At 39.6% G+C, this 17886-nt stretch overlaps 1 protein-coding gene across 1 annotated transcript in view; it reads left to right on the plus strand.

Annotated features, from left to right (window-relative positions):
- Positions 1 to 17886, plus strand: part of side-II (sidestep II) — a 290969-nt gene that overhangs the window by 128522 nt on the left and 144561 nt on the right. Inside the window, exon 4 of the mRNA XM_067769114.1 lies at positions 10758 to 10884. Within this exon, the coding sequence (XP_067625215.1) occupies positions 10758 to 10884 (127 nt within the window). The remainder of the gene's footprint in view (positions 1 to 10757; positions 10885 to 17886) is intronic.

Genomic DNA, 17886 nt, shown 5'->3' on the forward strand with positions numbered 1-17886 from the left:
CAAAATCAATAAAGTTCAAAATTTGACTTGATCGAAAAGATCTGTCCCTGATTCACTTCCCATAAGTAACTTCACAGGAATCCAGAGAGTGCCTGCACAATAAATACGATTTATTACAAAAGATCAGATTTACTTTCCGAAGAGAAAGGAAGTGCCCTGTACTTCTTCCTTTCTTTTCGGAAAGTAAATCTGATCTTTTGTTAAAGGAAGTATCCCTGTACTTCCCTATATTTCGAACGAATCGCAGTATAACCTGTTTCATGAACAAAAGCTTGAGCCCTGGTTCACTTCCCCGAATGGAAAGTTTCTCAAATATTATCTTTATTAAGGAGGTACCCCTATAATGAATTTAAGGCGAATGGTACCATATGCTACTTTGTTTATAATAGGTCGGCCCCTGTTCCACTTCCCGGAATGAAAAGTTTGTCAAATCTTATATTTGTCAAAGTGGTAACCTTGTACCGAGTTTCCATCGAATCGCACCATAAATAAGATTATTTGAAATATGCCGCTTGGTCCACTTCCCGAACCAAATTGTAAATTTAAAGCATCCTCAAACCCCCTAGAACACACACAAAAAACTTAATCAAAATGGGTCCAGTCGTTTAGAAGGTGTTCAGTGCAAACACATGTACAGAAGAAATATATATTGTGAATGTTGACAGTTTCAATGCGTCACTATAATAAATAAGGTCGAGCTTCTCTTCCAATTTGCGTTGTGCTCCCCTTGATTTTCCCTACAAATTGGCCGGACGGACCTACATGTTTTATGCCGACTCCGAACGGCATCTGCAAGGCAGATGACTTTTCAGTGAGAGCTTTTCATGGCAGAAATACACCCGGAGCGCTTGCAAAAGACTGCAGGGGCGACCCCGCTTAGAAAAATTTTCTCTAATTAAAAAACCTTATTTCCAAAATTTTTGATGTACCTTGCCCGTGTTGTGAACGCAGTGCATACGGTGTGGTAGGCGGAGCACGCTACCATCACACCACGGTGGCCGCCGATGCGTCACTATGCTGCTATTAAATAGACGCCATATACACACATACATAGAACGAAGAATATTTCGCATAAATAACTAGCAGCTTGAAGCGAAGAGATTATTTCACACACATATAACCAGCATCTAATAGCGGAGAGAATATTCCACACACATAGACGGCAATAAAGCATGTGACCTTACATAAGCTACAGATATACATGTTTATAGCTAAATAACCAACTATGATATACAAATGTTCCAGAAGGCATGTTCGTGAAAAGTCGAGACCTGAGCAGAAATGAGCGAACGGGTAACCGAAAGTATAAAAGCAGCGCAAACTGAGGAATCAGGATTCAGTTTGATTTTAGCACGCTATACGTAAAGAACGCTTTAATTGTAATTGTGAAGTACTAAATAAAAACCATTTTGCCATACTAAATATTGGAATTATTTATTCGATAGTTCAGAGATTCGAACTATACAAGAAAGTACAGAATAATCAGGAGTTTCCCAAAATTCGTTACAAGATATATAAAATATATTAAATCTCCTTATAACATATATGCATACATACAAACCAAAAATTGAGGCGCAAAGACCCCCACTCAAAGCAAATTTGCTCGAACAACTCACAGCTAACATACACACGAACTACATTTTCAACCTGTGACTTTTGTGTCACATTTTTTTAAATTAGCTCTCACCAGTTTTTTATAATGCGCCTAAAGAAGTATAACTTCAAAAAATGAAGACGAAAATAACATACATAGGTATGGTTGTGTTATAGAATTAGTTTGTATAGTTTATTTGCCTTTATCTTATTGCACAATATTTGTTATTAATCCAGTGACAATTATGTCATATGATAGCATCAGTTGCCAACTATACAATTGACTTAGTAGCCAAAGTTTTCCATGAAGGCATTCTATCACATATACACTCACATACATATATTAGCACATACATGGCTTTATACCAACTTGCGTTATGTCAGTCACATCATCATCGTCGTTCTCACCATCATCACCGTTTTTTAGCAACGTAGAGGACTTACTTGTCCCATGCTTATTATTCATTTTATACTCATTAGTGTCGTAAATAACGGCGTCAGCTAAAAAGTTGGCCAAACAGCAAGGGGAGTGCAATGACAAGCTGACATGATAGTCAACCAAATATGAAGCTATTCCAGCCTTCTAACAAATACGAAGAAGATATATGAATGTGTATGCATGTAGATATATGTATGTATGTGAATAGAAATGCGCTTCAAGTAAAGAAAGTTAATGAGGCATGCGCCATTAAGTATGCGCGACAAGCGATTCTTCTTGCATAAACAATCTTACACAGCTGAATATAAGCACACATCCTTTAATCACATAGTAAATCATATATGCACACACACACACACACACACATACGAGTATACGTATATCAAAGTATACATCCCGTTAAACATTTCTGGAGCATTTCTTATAGAAGAGTCTGAATTGAGTCTGAAATATGTGAAAAATAGATATAAGATCATATAGGAGCCTTTTATGACTCGGATATGATGAAAAATTGGAGCCTTATGCTAAGAGTGCTTCGTAAACAAAGCAACTTTGTAAAACGCTTTTTCTTTCATGGACACTTTGCCTAATAATTTATCAGTTATCAGCATATTAACAATGTTTTTAGTATTTTGGACTTTTTTGATTGCAACAACAAATTCAATCCACGGTGTACCTTGGTTGGTGTGTAGAACTTTCGTATGTCTTAGATAAGCACAGACGTCGGTATGCTCTACATTTGGGGGGTTATATTTCAAATATCCTACATACCAACAAGGACGTTCCAATATTCTACCCGTTTTTTAATGCATAACATCAACAAAAGTGTTGAATGGGGCAATCCCGGACACTTATACACTGCATAAAAACTACTCAGCAAAGTGTCATATAAAAAGTAAGTTATAAGCATAATTGGAGTCTGATTGAACTCCAATTTAAGCCCACATAATGTGCGAAATAAGGCTCATATCAGAAGACTCCGAAAAGAATCATATAAGAACGAAATTATGAGCTATTTATGAGCACAGGAGGACTCTGTTTGGACTCTTATTTAGGCTCGCATGCTGCATGGTAACAGGCTGTTATCGGAAGAACATTGTAAGCAGGGAAATACATTCATTTGGAGCTCTTCAGTGAGCTCATAATGAGTATTAACGCTCCGATTTAGCCGTCTTTCGTGACCCGTTTGGACTTTAAATGTTTGCTGGGATATATTTACAAAAATTGCTTGTAGCTAATATAATGCACATGGAGAGGAGGAGCGTTAATGTATATGTATATGACTTAATATTTTGTCATATGGCTCATCTATTGTTGTTGCAAAATATACATTCACTGCACAATTTTTGGGTGATGTACCTTTTCAATTGGAAAATTAGTATTTCTCACGTTTCAGCATGAATATTATTTTTAAATGGTTCGTTAGTTGTAAACGACGTGAATTTATATATACTGAAATTGTGAAATGACATTAAAAAAATTGATTGATAGCCAATGACTTTATATTGTTATTGAACGATTATTATTGATAGAAGATTATTTTCACTGCAATAATAGACTTTATAATCTGCGCACTAAAATATTAATGACGCTGCCTACAGGGCTACGTTAAAAGCGAGCGCGACAAGAGGAGTGTGTGAACGCTATCGTGAGTTGAAAAGGGAAGCGAGACGCCTTTTCAGGAAGAAAAAAGCAGAAGCAGAAAGGCGTGAGTGCGAGGAGCTTGAGCTGCTAGCCACCAGGAATAACGCCCGAAAATTCTACCAAAAAATACGGCGACAGACGGAAGGTTTTAAGACCGGGGCAAACTCCTGTAGGAATGAAAACGGCGACCTTGTAACTGATGTCCAGAGAGTGCTTAGATTATGGAGGGAACACTTCTCTGCTCTCCTAAATGGAGGCAGCAATTCACCGCGCAGAGATGAAGAACCCGATCCCGCAATCGATGATGATGGAATATATGTCCCCCCGCCCGATTATGACGAAGTTAGAATAGCAATAACCAGATTGAAAAACAACAAGGCCGTGGGCGCTGATGGATTGCCTGCGGAGCTATTCAAGTTCGGCGGCGAGGAGTTGGTAAGGCGCATGCAGCAGCTTCTTAGCAAAATATGGGCGGACGAAAGCATGCCCGACGGTTGGAATCTAAGTGTTCTTTGCCCAGTCCACAAGAAGGGGGATACTGCAAAATGCACCAACTATCGTGGAATCAGCCTTCTTAATATCGCATATAAGGTCCTTTCAAGTGTATTGTGCGAAAGATTGAAGCCCACCGTGAACCGGCTGATTGGACCTTATCAGTGCGGCTTCAGACCTGGTAAATCTACCATCGACCAGATTTTCACAATGCGCCAAATCTTGGAAAAAACCCGTGAAAAGAGAATCGACACACATCACCTCTTCGTCGACTTTAAAGCCGCCTTCGACAGCACGAAAAGGAGCTGCCTATATGCCGCTATGTCTGAATTTGGTTTCCCCGCAAAACTTATACGGCTGTGCAAAATGACGTTGAGCAACACCATCAGCTCAGTCAGAATTGGGAAGGACCTCTCCGAGCCGTTCGAAACTAAACGAGGTTTCAGACAGGGTGACCCCCTATCGTGCGATTTCTTTAATTTGATGCTGGAGAAAATTATACTAGCTGCAGAACTTAACCGCACGCAGCGGCTGCGCTGGCTAGGCCATGTTATGCGAATGAAAGATGATGCTCCGGCCAAGAAAGTGTTTCTATCGGAACCCGCCTATGGAAGCAGAGGTAGAGGGCGGCCCCCACTCCGTTGGAAGGACCAGGTGGAAAACGATTTAAACTCCCTTGGTGTGACCAATTGGCGCCGGTTGGCGGAGCGAAGGAGCGACTGGCGCGCCTTGTTGGACGGCCATAACCGTTTAGACGGTTAAGCGCCAATTAAGTAAGTAAGTAAAATATTAATGAAGTTCTTATTCAGACCTATAACGTTCTGATGCATTAAAGGGGCTTAACATTTAAGAAAGAAACGTCCCCTGTTTATGCCCACATTCTTAGGTGTATACATTTGCTTCCTTCAGAATTTCAGCTGTTTTATTCACGGCCTGAAAGACACTGTAGTGATCTGGTCGCCTGTACTTATTTTTGGATCGAAATAGTGAGCAGCAGACACCACCCCATCCGATAAACGCCGCCGCCTCCGCCGACTAGGGTCGTTTTTCGCACGCGCCGCCGAATGTCAAAAATATCGGCGCGGCGGCGTCCGGCGCGTTACTATATTTTCTACTCGTTTAAGACTGTTTAGGCCATTTATTGTTCATGTCGGATATGGTCGAAAGTGGTATCAACAGATGCGCCTCACTGCCAGTTATAAGAAACTAATTGCGAAATTAAACTCTTTCTAACTGTTCAAAAGTTATTTAAAAAAACAAGCGTTTTCGATGTCAGCTTAACACGGACTTTGCATCACCCATTTCACCAAGTTATTAAAACAAAATACTAAAAGAAAAGTTATATAATAAACTAGCAGAGTACCCAACGTCGTTCGGGTATAAATAAAAGCAGCACTATATAGACTAATATATTAAACTAATCCCAACCCCCATTTGTATGGGAGATGCCACGCCCCTTTTCGCTATCCCCAATTTTTCCCCAGGGGGTAGGGATTAGTCTTATATACCTCCTCACCTTATTTCAGTCGTCTGGCTTTAATACTTTCATATATATTGACAACGAAAAATTCCAGTTGTATGGGAGGTGCTACGCCCCTTTTTCGTTATACCCAGTTTTTCTGGAGGGGGTAGGGATTGGTCTCATATAACCACTCACCTAATTTCAGTCGTCTAGCCTTAATACTTTCAGATATATTGACTACGAAAAATTTCAGTTGTATGGGAGGTGCAACGCCCTCTTCCGAAAACTTTTTTTATATAGCCTACCATAGATTGACGCACTTAGGGGATGTCATGGCAAAATTTCGTTCGATTCCATTCTGCGGTTTAGGCTGCAAGTTCAAACATACATACAGACATACTTTCACAAATATATAGTAGAGAGTTGTATGCCCACTTTGCATATTTTTTTTTCAAAAAATTAAAAATGAACAATGAATTCAAATAAAATGACCAAAGGCGTTTCAAATTGTTTTCAAATTGCCCTCAGGTTGTTAAAAAAGCAAAAAAGGTGCCGATTTTAAAAAAAAATTGTATATTGCGATTGGCTGAAAGAATAAGCCAAATCAGTGATGAAAAATTCTTTAGTAGGTTCTAGGGGCATAAACACTCCTTTGAACTGATTCTTACCTCATACTTAAGTTGAGGATACATGTACGAATGAGAAGGTTTTGAAAAATCATTTGGGTTTACATTCAAAAATCTATCGTATATTTGCGAAACTATACAATAGCGGCTGAAATGCTAATTTTTATTTTCACACTTCATCCTTCAACACCCAGTTTGATATACAGTTGGCGGCCCTATCCACTCCTAGTCCCTTGGAGTGAATCACATTGATTATAGCCTATCAACCAAGTTTAAATATCACCTACACGTTACGGCTCCTTTTACAAATGTGTCGAACTAGTCTGAAAACTGAAGCTTCGCGGTCATCCATAATGAGCTCTTATATCATAAGGCCGGAAAACAGCAGTAAACATCTTTCAACTTAAATTCGGTCGACTTTCATTCTAAAATATCGTTTTGATTTAACGAAGACTATTGAAATAAATGATGTGAACACAAACGTCTGCAAACATTTGTCTACATTTTAAAAATTTTATCCAGGGTCCTTGTAAAATTTTAATTATGTAAATGCGCCGAGTGTTTTACGATTTTCACCGATTACGCAATGACTTCTACATAGATTGCTTATGATTTCGAAGGCGGCGTCCTTGGCCGAATAGTCACTCCCCAATGTTTCAAGGTGTTTCTCTGGTGTAGCTCGGCAGCATAGCGCTATAAAAGCATCCGTTGGAAAGTCTTCGGAGCTACACTTAGAGCTTCTAGGAAAGTGACGTCGACGAAGGTATGAATTCGAAGTCGCAGTCCTATAGCTGGCATATGATGTGTGGGTCAGGAGGCGTGGTAGCGACTGGTGGTCGGGATTGCTCTTGTTCGCACATCGGGAATTGTAGCTCTTAAAAACAGCCGAAAAACCGGGTGCGCCCTATGTCACGGGAGTCATGAGTATTAATAGACCATTAATAGCAACCGTCTTTGTGCGTGACCGCAAAGGAGCCAGAAATGATTTTAAGAAATATTGTTCGGGACGATTATTAGGAGTTAACCCTAGGCGAAACTACGCTTTGCACGAGATATGCAAACAAATTGTGGCTATTTTATGTATCTCTATTTCTTTTTAGCAGACGCAGCACTACCAATTCGAAAGACCGGGGTTAGGTTCGAAGCCTCTCTGGAGTAAGTGAAGGAGCGCAATCCCTCCGCAAGGAGCTACTCCTGAAAATTTTTGAACGGTCTGCGAGATCTTGAGGCAAAAACCCCGGATCTTTCCGAAATGGCCAACACGTTGATTTCATTAAATACATACAAACAAAACCTTTCCTAAATACTATTTTTTTAAATAGAAAAATCAAGCTTTTTAAAGTAAGAATACCGGCGTACGCCGGCGCGCCGTCCACGCCGCCGCCGCCGGTATATAATAGAGCCTACGCCGCCGCCGCCGATAAAGTGAACGGCGTAAACCTCTAGTACACATGTGGGGGCTGTATAGCATAAAAGGTTCAACGGAGTCGTATTTAATAGTTCCCGAGATGGCCGGGCAAGTGCCTTAATGGTGCTTGTTACCGTATCTATATCTCTCAAAGGACTATTAACATCGAAAACACTCCCCAAAAACTTTGGGAAGTGTCCTTATCGCTACAACCAAAAAAACATCTAGAAAGATAAACAAAAAATATGGGTCTGATGGCTAATGAGGACAAAACGAAATACCTGCTGTCATTGAGTCAGCATTGGCAGCAAAGTAGGAAACTGAAGAGGAAATTTGTCTCTCGGAAATGAAAATTATTTTTTTCAAGTCACTTATTGTACCAATTCTGCTATTTGGTACAGAAGCAAGATCGCAAGCAATATATACGGCTCTAGGAGCTATCAAGAGAAAAGCTTTTCAATAAAGTAAATTACCTCTACGCTTTGTCAACGTATAAAATTTTGAAAAATTAATCTATCCATTATTTAAACCGTTAATAAGCATTGTTATCATTTTTATATATCTGACTCCCTCGTCCTAGTTAAAAAGTATATTCTTATTGCTTTACGTAATTAAAAACTATTCTTGGGTTTAGTGTCTTTTGCACCAACCGTCCACCTCTATCGTGGTCTTAAGATCGCCCTCGAAGCGCAGATAGGAAATCAGGTAGTCTGTTCGTCTTGTGATTGATGACGCTATACTACTGTATCCGTATGGTCGGCGCTGAAGCTGCCTCGAGGCACCGAGCCTGGTTGCAGTTGTTAACGCAATGTTCTTTGCTACCAGGCCTACAGCTGGAATGTGCAGAACGGCATACAGTAGAGCTGTCGGGGTTATTTTCAGGGCTCCCGTAATGCTAAGCATTGATAGTCTGCATACTCCCTCTAATTTTTTGAGGTAGGTTGCTTTTTGTGTGGCTTTCCACCAAACAAGAACTCCATAGTATAAGATAGGGCTTACAATCGCTGTAAAAACCCAATGAGAAAGACAGGGCGATAAGCCCCACGTACACCCTAGCATTCTTTTACATACATAAAGTGCCGTTGAAGCCTTCTTCATCCTCTCCTCCACGTTGAGCATTCATGACAGCTTGCTGTCTAGGATGATTCCTAGATACTTTGTGCAAAGTTTCTCCTGTAGGGTCACCCCTCCTAACTTCGGCCTGATCAAATTTGGGACCTTGTACCTCATTGTAAACAAGAGCTTATCCGTCTTATCCGCGTTGGCTTTCAACCCGACATTTCATGCCCAAGTATGAATATCCCGAAACGCCCGATCCATCAAAGAGCTAATCGTTGTAAGGCGCTTTCCACTTATGACAATTGCAACGTCATCCGCGTAAGCCGTAAGTTTTACGGGTCCCTCATCAAATCGCCTGAGCAGTTGGTTGATGACCAGCGTTCACAGCAGATATGATAGCACCCCTCCCTGCGGCGTTCCCCTGCCCCTGATTTCGTGGCCACGTACAATCCCCATTGTGATGTAATTTTCCTGCAATTTAACATGCAGCCTATCCATCTGGTTAAGGCTGGATGTACTTTAATGTAATTAAGACCATCCATAATCGCCCATTTAGAGACATTATTGAAAGCCACGGCAATATCTAAGAAGACTCCTAGAGCATATTCCTTATATTCCAGGGCTTTCTCTACGCTTATTACCACCCTATGCAATGCGGTGTCTACCGACTTGCCTTTGGTGTACGCATGTTGTGTTGTGGAGAGCAGCTTTTCATCCACGTTGGATTTTATGTACACATCTATCAGCCTCTCAAAGGTTTTGAGCAGAAATGATGTTAAGCTAATGGGTTTATAATCTTTGGCGTACACGTGACCGATCTTTCTGAACAATAATCTTATCCCATTCGTAATATCCAAATAATCGGCTGTATAAGATATGAAATATATAGTGAACAGATGTACATACCTAAGCGATTTTTAAGATAAATATAAAATAAACTAGTTTGCATACAAATAGAGACACAGACAAACGAACATGGCTCAATCAACTCTGCTCTTCATCCTGATCTTTCCGGTATACTCATTGGTGGGTCTATCTATTTTCGTCTAAGGTATAAAAGTATATAATAATGAATTTATCTTTTTTTGGTGTCTTTGCCAGGCTTCAAGCATTTTGTTAGACTTGGATTGAATCATATGAAGGGCCAGTAAAAATAGTAAAAAATTTTAAAAACAATTACAATGCTAATAATTTTACACTTCGAAGTATTTTCTTATAAGTTCTCGTATATTGACTTTTTTAAATTTTTATTAATTTATGTGATATTTAATTTATGTGTCAATTCTTAGGGTATATGACGAAATATTAATACATTGTTTGTCCCTTAATTTAATATCTAAAATTTCAGTATTTATTATCAAACCTAAAATGTCAATTACTGCTAATTTATCTTCTATTGGTGATACATGTATTGGAGACACATATATATTTTTTTTCTGCAATTAAATTTTGTTACGTTTTCACCCAAATATCACTGTTAATTTATAATGATAATTTATGAAATATTCTTCTACAAATATAAAATTTCAGTTTACTTGCCATGTTGATATATTGCACAAACTTAATTGAACATACTTACTAACATGTTTTTCATATTTTCTCTTTCTACTTCTCTTTGCATGCACAACGCCATAACGATGAAACCATGAATAACCGCACGCCACTAATCCGTAATGATTAACAACGAAATGGACATTTGGTATTTTAAATCAAAATATACGACAAAAACAACAACAAATGCTATTGTCAATAATGAAATGAAACTTTTCCACTGCACACTTGTCATCTCCACTTTCACCTTTTCAACGTGCAATACCGCGCTCACGAACACCATGTCGTATACGTAACAATTTTTCTTTTCTTATGCATTGCTTCAAAAACACCCGCACATGTTCGTATGTGTATGTGTGTGTGCCTGCAATTGATTGACATTTCATGGCAACCACTACCGTTTTATATTGCGTATTATCGACAATGCAAACATTATTAATTATAACAACAACAATAAATACACCAAATCTGGCTATATAATAGTGAAAACAAAAGACATTGATGCCGTTGAAGGCAAATCCGTTTCATTGCCCTGCCCGATCAGTGCACCGTTGAGTGACGTTTATATGGTTTTATGGTTTCGCGATAATGCTGGTATACCATTATACAGGTAAGCTAAAGAAAATTACTTGCTCTGTACGGAATATGAATAACACGTTTTCTTTTTGTTATTTCTATGTAATTTCCTTTGCTTTTAATTCCTTTTGTTTGCACCTACATTTATAAGGCGTGAAAGGGTTATCACCTACAACTCACTACCTTTGCGACTTTTGGAGTTCCTTTGCTGTGCATTTACAGCTTTTGTTGTTAATTATGATTTAGCTTTCTTTGGCCCTGTCAAAGATTTAATTGCGGTTTGGCTATTATATACTAAACTACAAAAATATTTGTTGTTTAATAATGCGTATTTACAGCAAAAGTGAGAAAGTTTGTACACGCAAGGCTAATGTCATACCAATTTTACTTTGTTCAGTAGGGTGGGTTGAGATAACTATTATATGAACTAAAATTTTGCATGTTCAGGGAAATGTCGTAGCTGAGAGCAGTACTTATTTTGGTTTAAAAAATTCTTCGGTTCACAAGATAGTGGAAGTCAACTTTAAGCTATGTGGAAGTTAAGTATAAGCTAATCTAAATAATGTGTAACATATAGTTTCTAAAATTTAGGAAATCTAATCCGTAATATACAAATTTTTTTTCCACTGTAAAGAAAATCTTTCGATAGTCAGGCAGGTAAGTAGGTGCGGCCACTTCTCCCATCAGCGAAGGAGGGTAAAAGAGGTATTTCGCGGCCTATCCCCGGGCAGTGTCATCAATAACATGACCTGCCGAAGGGACAAATGGGATACGGTCAGCACCTATGTGAGGCATATAATTATCAGTAAACGAGAACATGGATGCCTAGCCCATTAGCGTGAGAGAAGCCATAGAGCTTAAGTAGCGCGCACCCGTACTTGGGGTAATGCTAAACGCGGCCTCGGGTATGGGGATTTGCGCGTGCCGTGGGAGGTTAGGTTTTAGTGTGTAGCCCTTCATGGAAGTAAGCAGTCCTACACATGGAAAGTCTCGCAAAAAAAGTAAGTAGGTATAATGGCTGCACCCATAAATTTTATCCACCTACCTCTTTTAACTCAGTGGAAGCCTTCTCCTTCATCTGCTTCTGCGGTGTCAATCAAGATACTTTCTTAGCTGTAGCGGTTTCATTCATAATATGAGAGATTCGAGGGGTTGGTAAGCGCATTACAAAGCTTTCTAGCCTCAAAGCTTTCGCAACCCAATTGTCAACCTCACATACGCGAGGGGAATCCTGTTACAAATATGAATGTGTCATACACATATTTAGTAGCCGAGGCTCTGGCGATCAAGTTCCTCATTGATCTAGGGGGTGGGGAACGTGATGGCCTAGAAAGTTTAATATGATCATACAAATCGTTACCGAGATGGTGGAGCTAGTAACTTAATGGTGCTTTGTTACTGGAACGTACCGGATCTATATCAGGCAAAGGACCAGCAACATCGATAGTACTCCCCAAAACCTTTGGAGAGTGTCTTTGTTCCTAAAACAAAAACAACAACAGAATAATCTGATCTGCCTGGCAAAGTCTTTCATTCGCTGCTCTATCTTCCGTAGAGTAAGGCTCATATAACTCATCCTTAAACATCTTTTGGCATTCACTGTCGGCATTACGGATGGGACTATAAACTTCGGGAGAACTTTTCCGAACACTCCGCAAGCCATATCATCTTCTTTATTATGTTATTTCGGCCAATTTATAAATGATTGGTTTGCTGAAATGAGCATTTGTGGCCATAAATTGAAACAGAGTATATTTGTTGTTCCCGACGCGTTTCGACGTTTACCTTACGTCTAGTAGACAAATGCTCATTTTAGCAAACATATCATCTTCTTTCGACACCATGATTCCGAACACGATGCGGTTGCCAAAGCGCGAATGGGTTTTATTTATTGGATGACAGCAAGTAAATCGTCTTATCCTCATTTATCGCCAGACCCTCATTTTTGCTTTTTACGTAGTCCGGAAAAGGCGGAACTTACGGCGCATTTGTTAAAACCAATGCTTTAAGCATCATCAGCATATGACAGCTAATATGCATGCTTACAAAAAATTTTGCCATCACGGTTCTTCAGCATTAGGTTAAATAATTATTATGAATGTGATATGCCTTGTCCAAAGGCTTGTTTGATTTCAAAGGGCTCGGCATGGTGCTTCCCAATTCTTACGGAGTAATTTGCGTTTCTCAAGATCGGAGTAATTTGTGTTTCTCAAGCCTCATTTAAACGTAGCAGCATACATGTTGATGCCACTAAGATACATAGTCTAGCATTTCATAAAATCTAGTGGAGCGTAAATTGCGTATGTTATAAGCCGCACTGAGTAGGTCCAATCAGTTTTTGAATTTAGGTTTCACTCTTTCGCACTGTATTGTTAATGAAACCTTATGTGCGATATTAGGCTGATCATGCGGGAACGCCTTTCTTATGGATTGGGCAGGGCATACCAAAATTTTAATATATAGTCATTAGGCCGGGTCGATTTGTGGGGAGGCAAAAAAATCGCCCATTGCTCTGTGAAAATCATATTCTAGGGATCAAAATAAGAAACTTTTCCGAAGGAACCATATCTCTAAAACGAATTCTGATGTTTAAATTAATTTAACTTAGTAATAGAAAAGAAATTTAAAAAAATTATTAGAAATTTGCGTTATTAGAAATTGCGTTTTTTTTTAAGCCACCACAAGACACAGCAGGTAGAATTGAAATTGCCCCTACCCAAAAGTACGACCCAATGGGGGGGGGGGGGGGGGGGGACATCAGAATTCGCTTTAGAGGTATGGTTCCTTCGGCAAAGTTTCTTATTTTGATCCCTAGAATACGATTTTCAAAGAGCAATGAGCGATTTTTAAATCGACCCGCCCTAGTAGTCATACACTCGTTCGAACATATTTTGCCTAGGAGTTGATGCATGCTCTTTACCAACTCTGTGTCTCCGTATTTGCGCTTTATTATTCTTCAGGCGGGATATTGTCATTATTACATCGCTATAGTGGAGTGCTGAAACGTGCTCCCCGTCATTGGCAATTAGGATATCGTGTTTATATTCCCCCTCGCTTGCTTACAAAGTTCTCCCATACAACACACAATCTGTATGCTAATTACCAGGTCGCCATTCTGGTTATGGTATGCATGATATCTTTTTTATACCTAACTGTTGTGGTAGAATTTTTTGGGCATTACTCCTTAATTTTAAGTCCTGGAGTAAATAGCAACAACTTATTAAAAATTTGTAAAGTTTGTTTGATTTTTTGGCACAAAAAAAGAGCCAAGTTAAAAATCTGACGCGATTTTCAGACCAAGCCAAAAACCTTCAGGAAAGTATAGACGAATTTCTGGATCTAAAATTGTTTGTTCTGTGTAATTTGGGAACCAGTCAAACAACTCCACCCGTTGTCGATTATCGATTTATCGTTCTCCGCTTCGTTCCACTAGTGATTTGAGTACCCAATAGCGGTTCATTATTCATTATGTGAACTGGTAGTTTTCGCACTCTGCACAGAACTTGGCATTACTTAATTGTTCCTCATCACCTGAAACCGTAAACTTGCTAGTCCATCTGCCATCTGGCTCTAACCGCACTGCGTTTACACGGAACTTGAAGATCTTTATATCCAATCGTTCTGATATACTGGTAATATTTCACCTAGGGCTGAAATTAACTTTGAAAGAATATAATGTTCAAACCACCCTAATATTTTTTGGCATTGCACTCCTTATTGTGTCGAATTTCGTTGCTTTAATAATATTTACACGGCAGCGTGTTGTTGCTATAAAGTTCATATATATTTTTTTTTGTCCAGCAGGTGATTTATTGCCTGACTTACAACCAACTAAAAGTCTTTTTTCCATAAGTAAAATTTCTTAATGCTTGTTTGACTATTACATACACATACACACGCATATACTAAACACTTTAAATTTGTACAGTTGTGTTGCTAGCCTATATGTGTTATTTATACACGCAATTCATGCTTATTTCTTGTTGTTGTTGTACCGCAACACTCTGCATGTGGCATGCCACAAATTTTGTCGTATTTTTTGTTTTTTCTGTACATCAACTAAGTTGAAATCAAGAAAATATTTATTATATCGTCACATTACTGCGGAAGATGCCAAGGAAATTGCACTTCGCCAGTTGTAGATGAGTGGAAATGTTAACGCCCTGAGGTAGTGAGGGCGTCAAGCAGTGTGTACAACAACGAATTAAGCGATGCAACATTTGAAGTGCAGCAGCAGCACTCAGCCATGTCTGCATGCATGAATGGCACACTATGAAATACATGGAGAGAAATTTCGTAATTCGATTAATTTAAATGTACAAACATTTGGAAATGTATTATGAATCCGATACACCACAAATCAATGCGCATGACTCTTTTAATATCAGGAAGGTGAACAGAAGGTTTGTTGGTGAGGACTGGGAGTAGGTAAGGTAACGGCTGTCGTGATATACTGTGTTTGACATTTGACTTCTATACCGAAGGTCTGTGGGGTGTCTTCGCGTTGCTGCTTACATTAAAAGAGAAAGGTTTTTATAACTCTTTGCATACTCACCCAGGACCATTAAAGCTTTAGGGGAATATTATCGATGTTGATGGTCCTTTGCCGGATGCATATCCGGTACGTTCCGGTAACAAGCACCATAAGGGTACTAGGTCGACCATCTCGGGAACTATTTGGTATGCCCGCATGCAACCTTCTAGGCCATCCCGACCTCCAACTCCCTAGATCAACCAGGAGTTCAGGGTGGCCAGAGCCTTGGCTGTTAATTAAACATGATTCGTCACGGGTAGGTGAGGTTGTCAATTGGGTTGGAGAAGCTATATATGGCGCTGGCAACACCTTGAGATGGGTCGGACGATTGCGTGCGCGGCTCTTGGAATCTATGCATTATTTGTCGAGTCCACAATAAAAGGGATCCTGGAAACGGGGCAACTATTTAAGAATCAGCCTCCTTGTTATCACATATAAGGTTCTGTCAAGTGCATTGCGCGAAGGTTGAAGCCTCCCTTGAATCGGCTGATTGGGTATTATCAAAGCGGCTTCAGACCTGGTAAATCTACAGTCGAACAAATGTTTATAATGTGCCAAATCTTGTTTGGTTTGACCAAGTGGCGCCAGTTGGCAAAGCGAAGAAGCGACTTGCGCGCCTTGTTGGACGGCCATGAGCATTCAAAACGTTAGGCGTCAATTTAGTAAGTAAGTACGTAAGATCAAACATGGAATAAAAATTGTATGCCCCATTACTGTGTGCTATCTTGCAATTTTGTTCACGGTAGATTTTTAGTTTCTTGCTACGCGTGGGAGAAAAATGGAACCTAACTACTGCTCGATATGCGCAAGAGAAATTCAGAGAACAGCAGCGTCTGCATATTGGAAAATTCTTTGACAATAACTCCAATAGATATTTATACAAAGTGGACGCGCAGACGAATGCAGATAAGTATTTAAGCCTGAAGCTTAGTTCAGGAGCGCAGTGAGATTGTTAATGTTAAACAAATTTCGTTGTCTATATGGAAAATATTGAGAATATTTTTACTAGGACTGAGGTGCTTCCAAAGTGATTGAACGCCTAACGTGGTGGAGCCTGCGAATGTGCATTATTACGATTATCTTCGAAAACATGCAGATGTGACTACTTCATCTAGTACGTTTGTTTACTTAAAGATATTTGTTACAGAATTGAACACGTTAGACTTAAAGTGTAAGTGGGACAGCGAACTTCTAAACCAAGAACGTTAAATAAAGAGAATTACCGGCTTACATCTATGTTTAAAACATATGGATTTCTTATGAGCTGACGGAAATTCCATATTAGGGCAACCAGTGGTAGAGAGAAGAAAACCCGCAATATATTACAGCGAAAAAACTTAACAATAAAATGCGCTCCAGCTGGTTAGAGAGATTAGATTATACCCGCGGTAGGTATGCCTGTCGTAAGAGGCGACTAAAGTACCAAATTGATGCAAAGTTTGTGTAGCGCAACTCTTTCAAGGGGTAGCCAGCGAAATATAACCTTACCTATCCGTGGTGGCCACCGTGGTGTGATGGTAGCGTGCTCCGCCTACCATACCGACAATCCTGGGTTCACGCCCCGGGCAAAGCAACATCAAAATCTTAGAAAAAATTTTTTCAATTAAAAGAATATTTTTTTAAGCCGGATCGCCCCTCGGCAGTGTTTAGCAAGCACTCCGAGTGTATTTGTGCTATGAAAAGCTCTCAGTGAAAACTCATCTGCCTTGCAGATGCCGCTCGGAGTCGGCATAAAACAAGTAGGTCCCGTGCGGCCAATTTGTAGGAAAAATTAAAAGAAGAACGGCGCAAATTGGAAGCGAAGTGCGGCCTAAGATCTCTTCGGAGGATCTAGATAATAGGAGGGCGAGATGGACTAGCGGGTATCATGTGGTTATACCAGGTCATTCCCGAGATGGTCGGGCTAGTACCTTAATGGTGCTTGTTACCGCAACTTACCGGATCTGCATACGGAAAAGGACCATCAACATCGATAACACTCCCCAATGCCTTCGGGGAGCTTCCTTATCGGTACAACAACAACAGCTACAACAACGATAAGATGCCAGCATAAATACCGGGAGACGACCGATTCACTATACGTAAAACATGTGAGAAAAAGCTAAACAAATTGCATTATTGACACAAAAAGCAGCAGTAAAATGACAGAGAGCTTAACATTGGTATGCCGTTGGTAGGAGTAAAATGAAGATAGCAATGTAAAAGAGTGGGTGACTACCAACGGTATTGCGGGGATCACTTCTGCAGTGATAGCCGCATATACAGAAACTGATAGCATTGATTGACTTTGAAGCGGCTATGTATAGGTGAAAGAGATTTTGATCTTGAAGTCGTTTGGTATTGGTGGGCTACAATTTTTTGTTGGCGTAACTTATAAGAGTTACATCGGACGTAGCATTATTTTCATCTATTATTACTTCTCGAATTTTCAATTATTTGGGGTTCTAATACTAAATACGGAATTCTTCGATATGCGCAATAAAGCTTCTGTAGTATCTCTGT

The sequence above is a fragment of the Eurosta solidaginis genome, chromosome 2, assembly GCF_040869045.1.
Source record: "Eurosta solidaginis isolate ZX-2024a chromosome 2, ASM4086904v1, whole genome shotgun sequence".
NCBI lineage: Eukaryota > Metazoa > Arthropoda > Insecta > Diptera > Tephritidae > Eurosta > Eurosta solidaginis.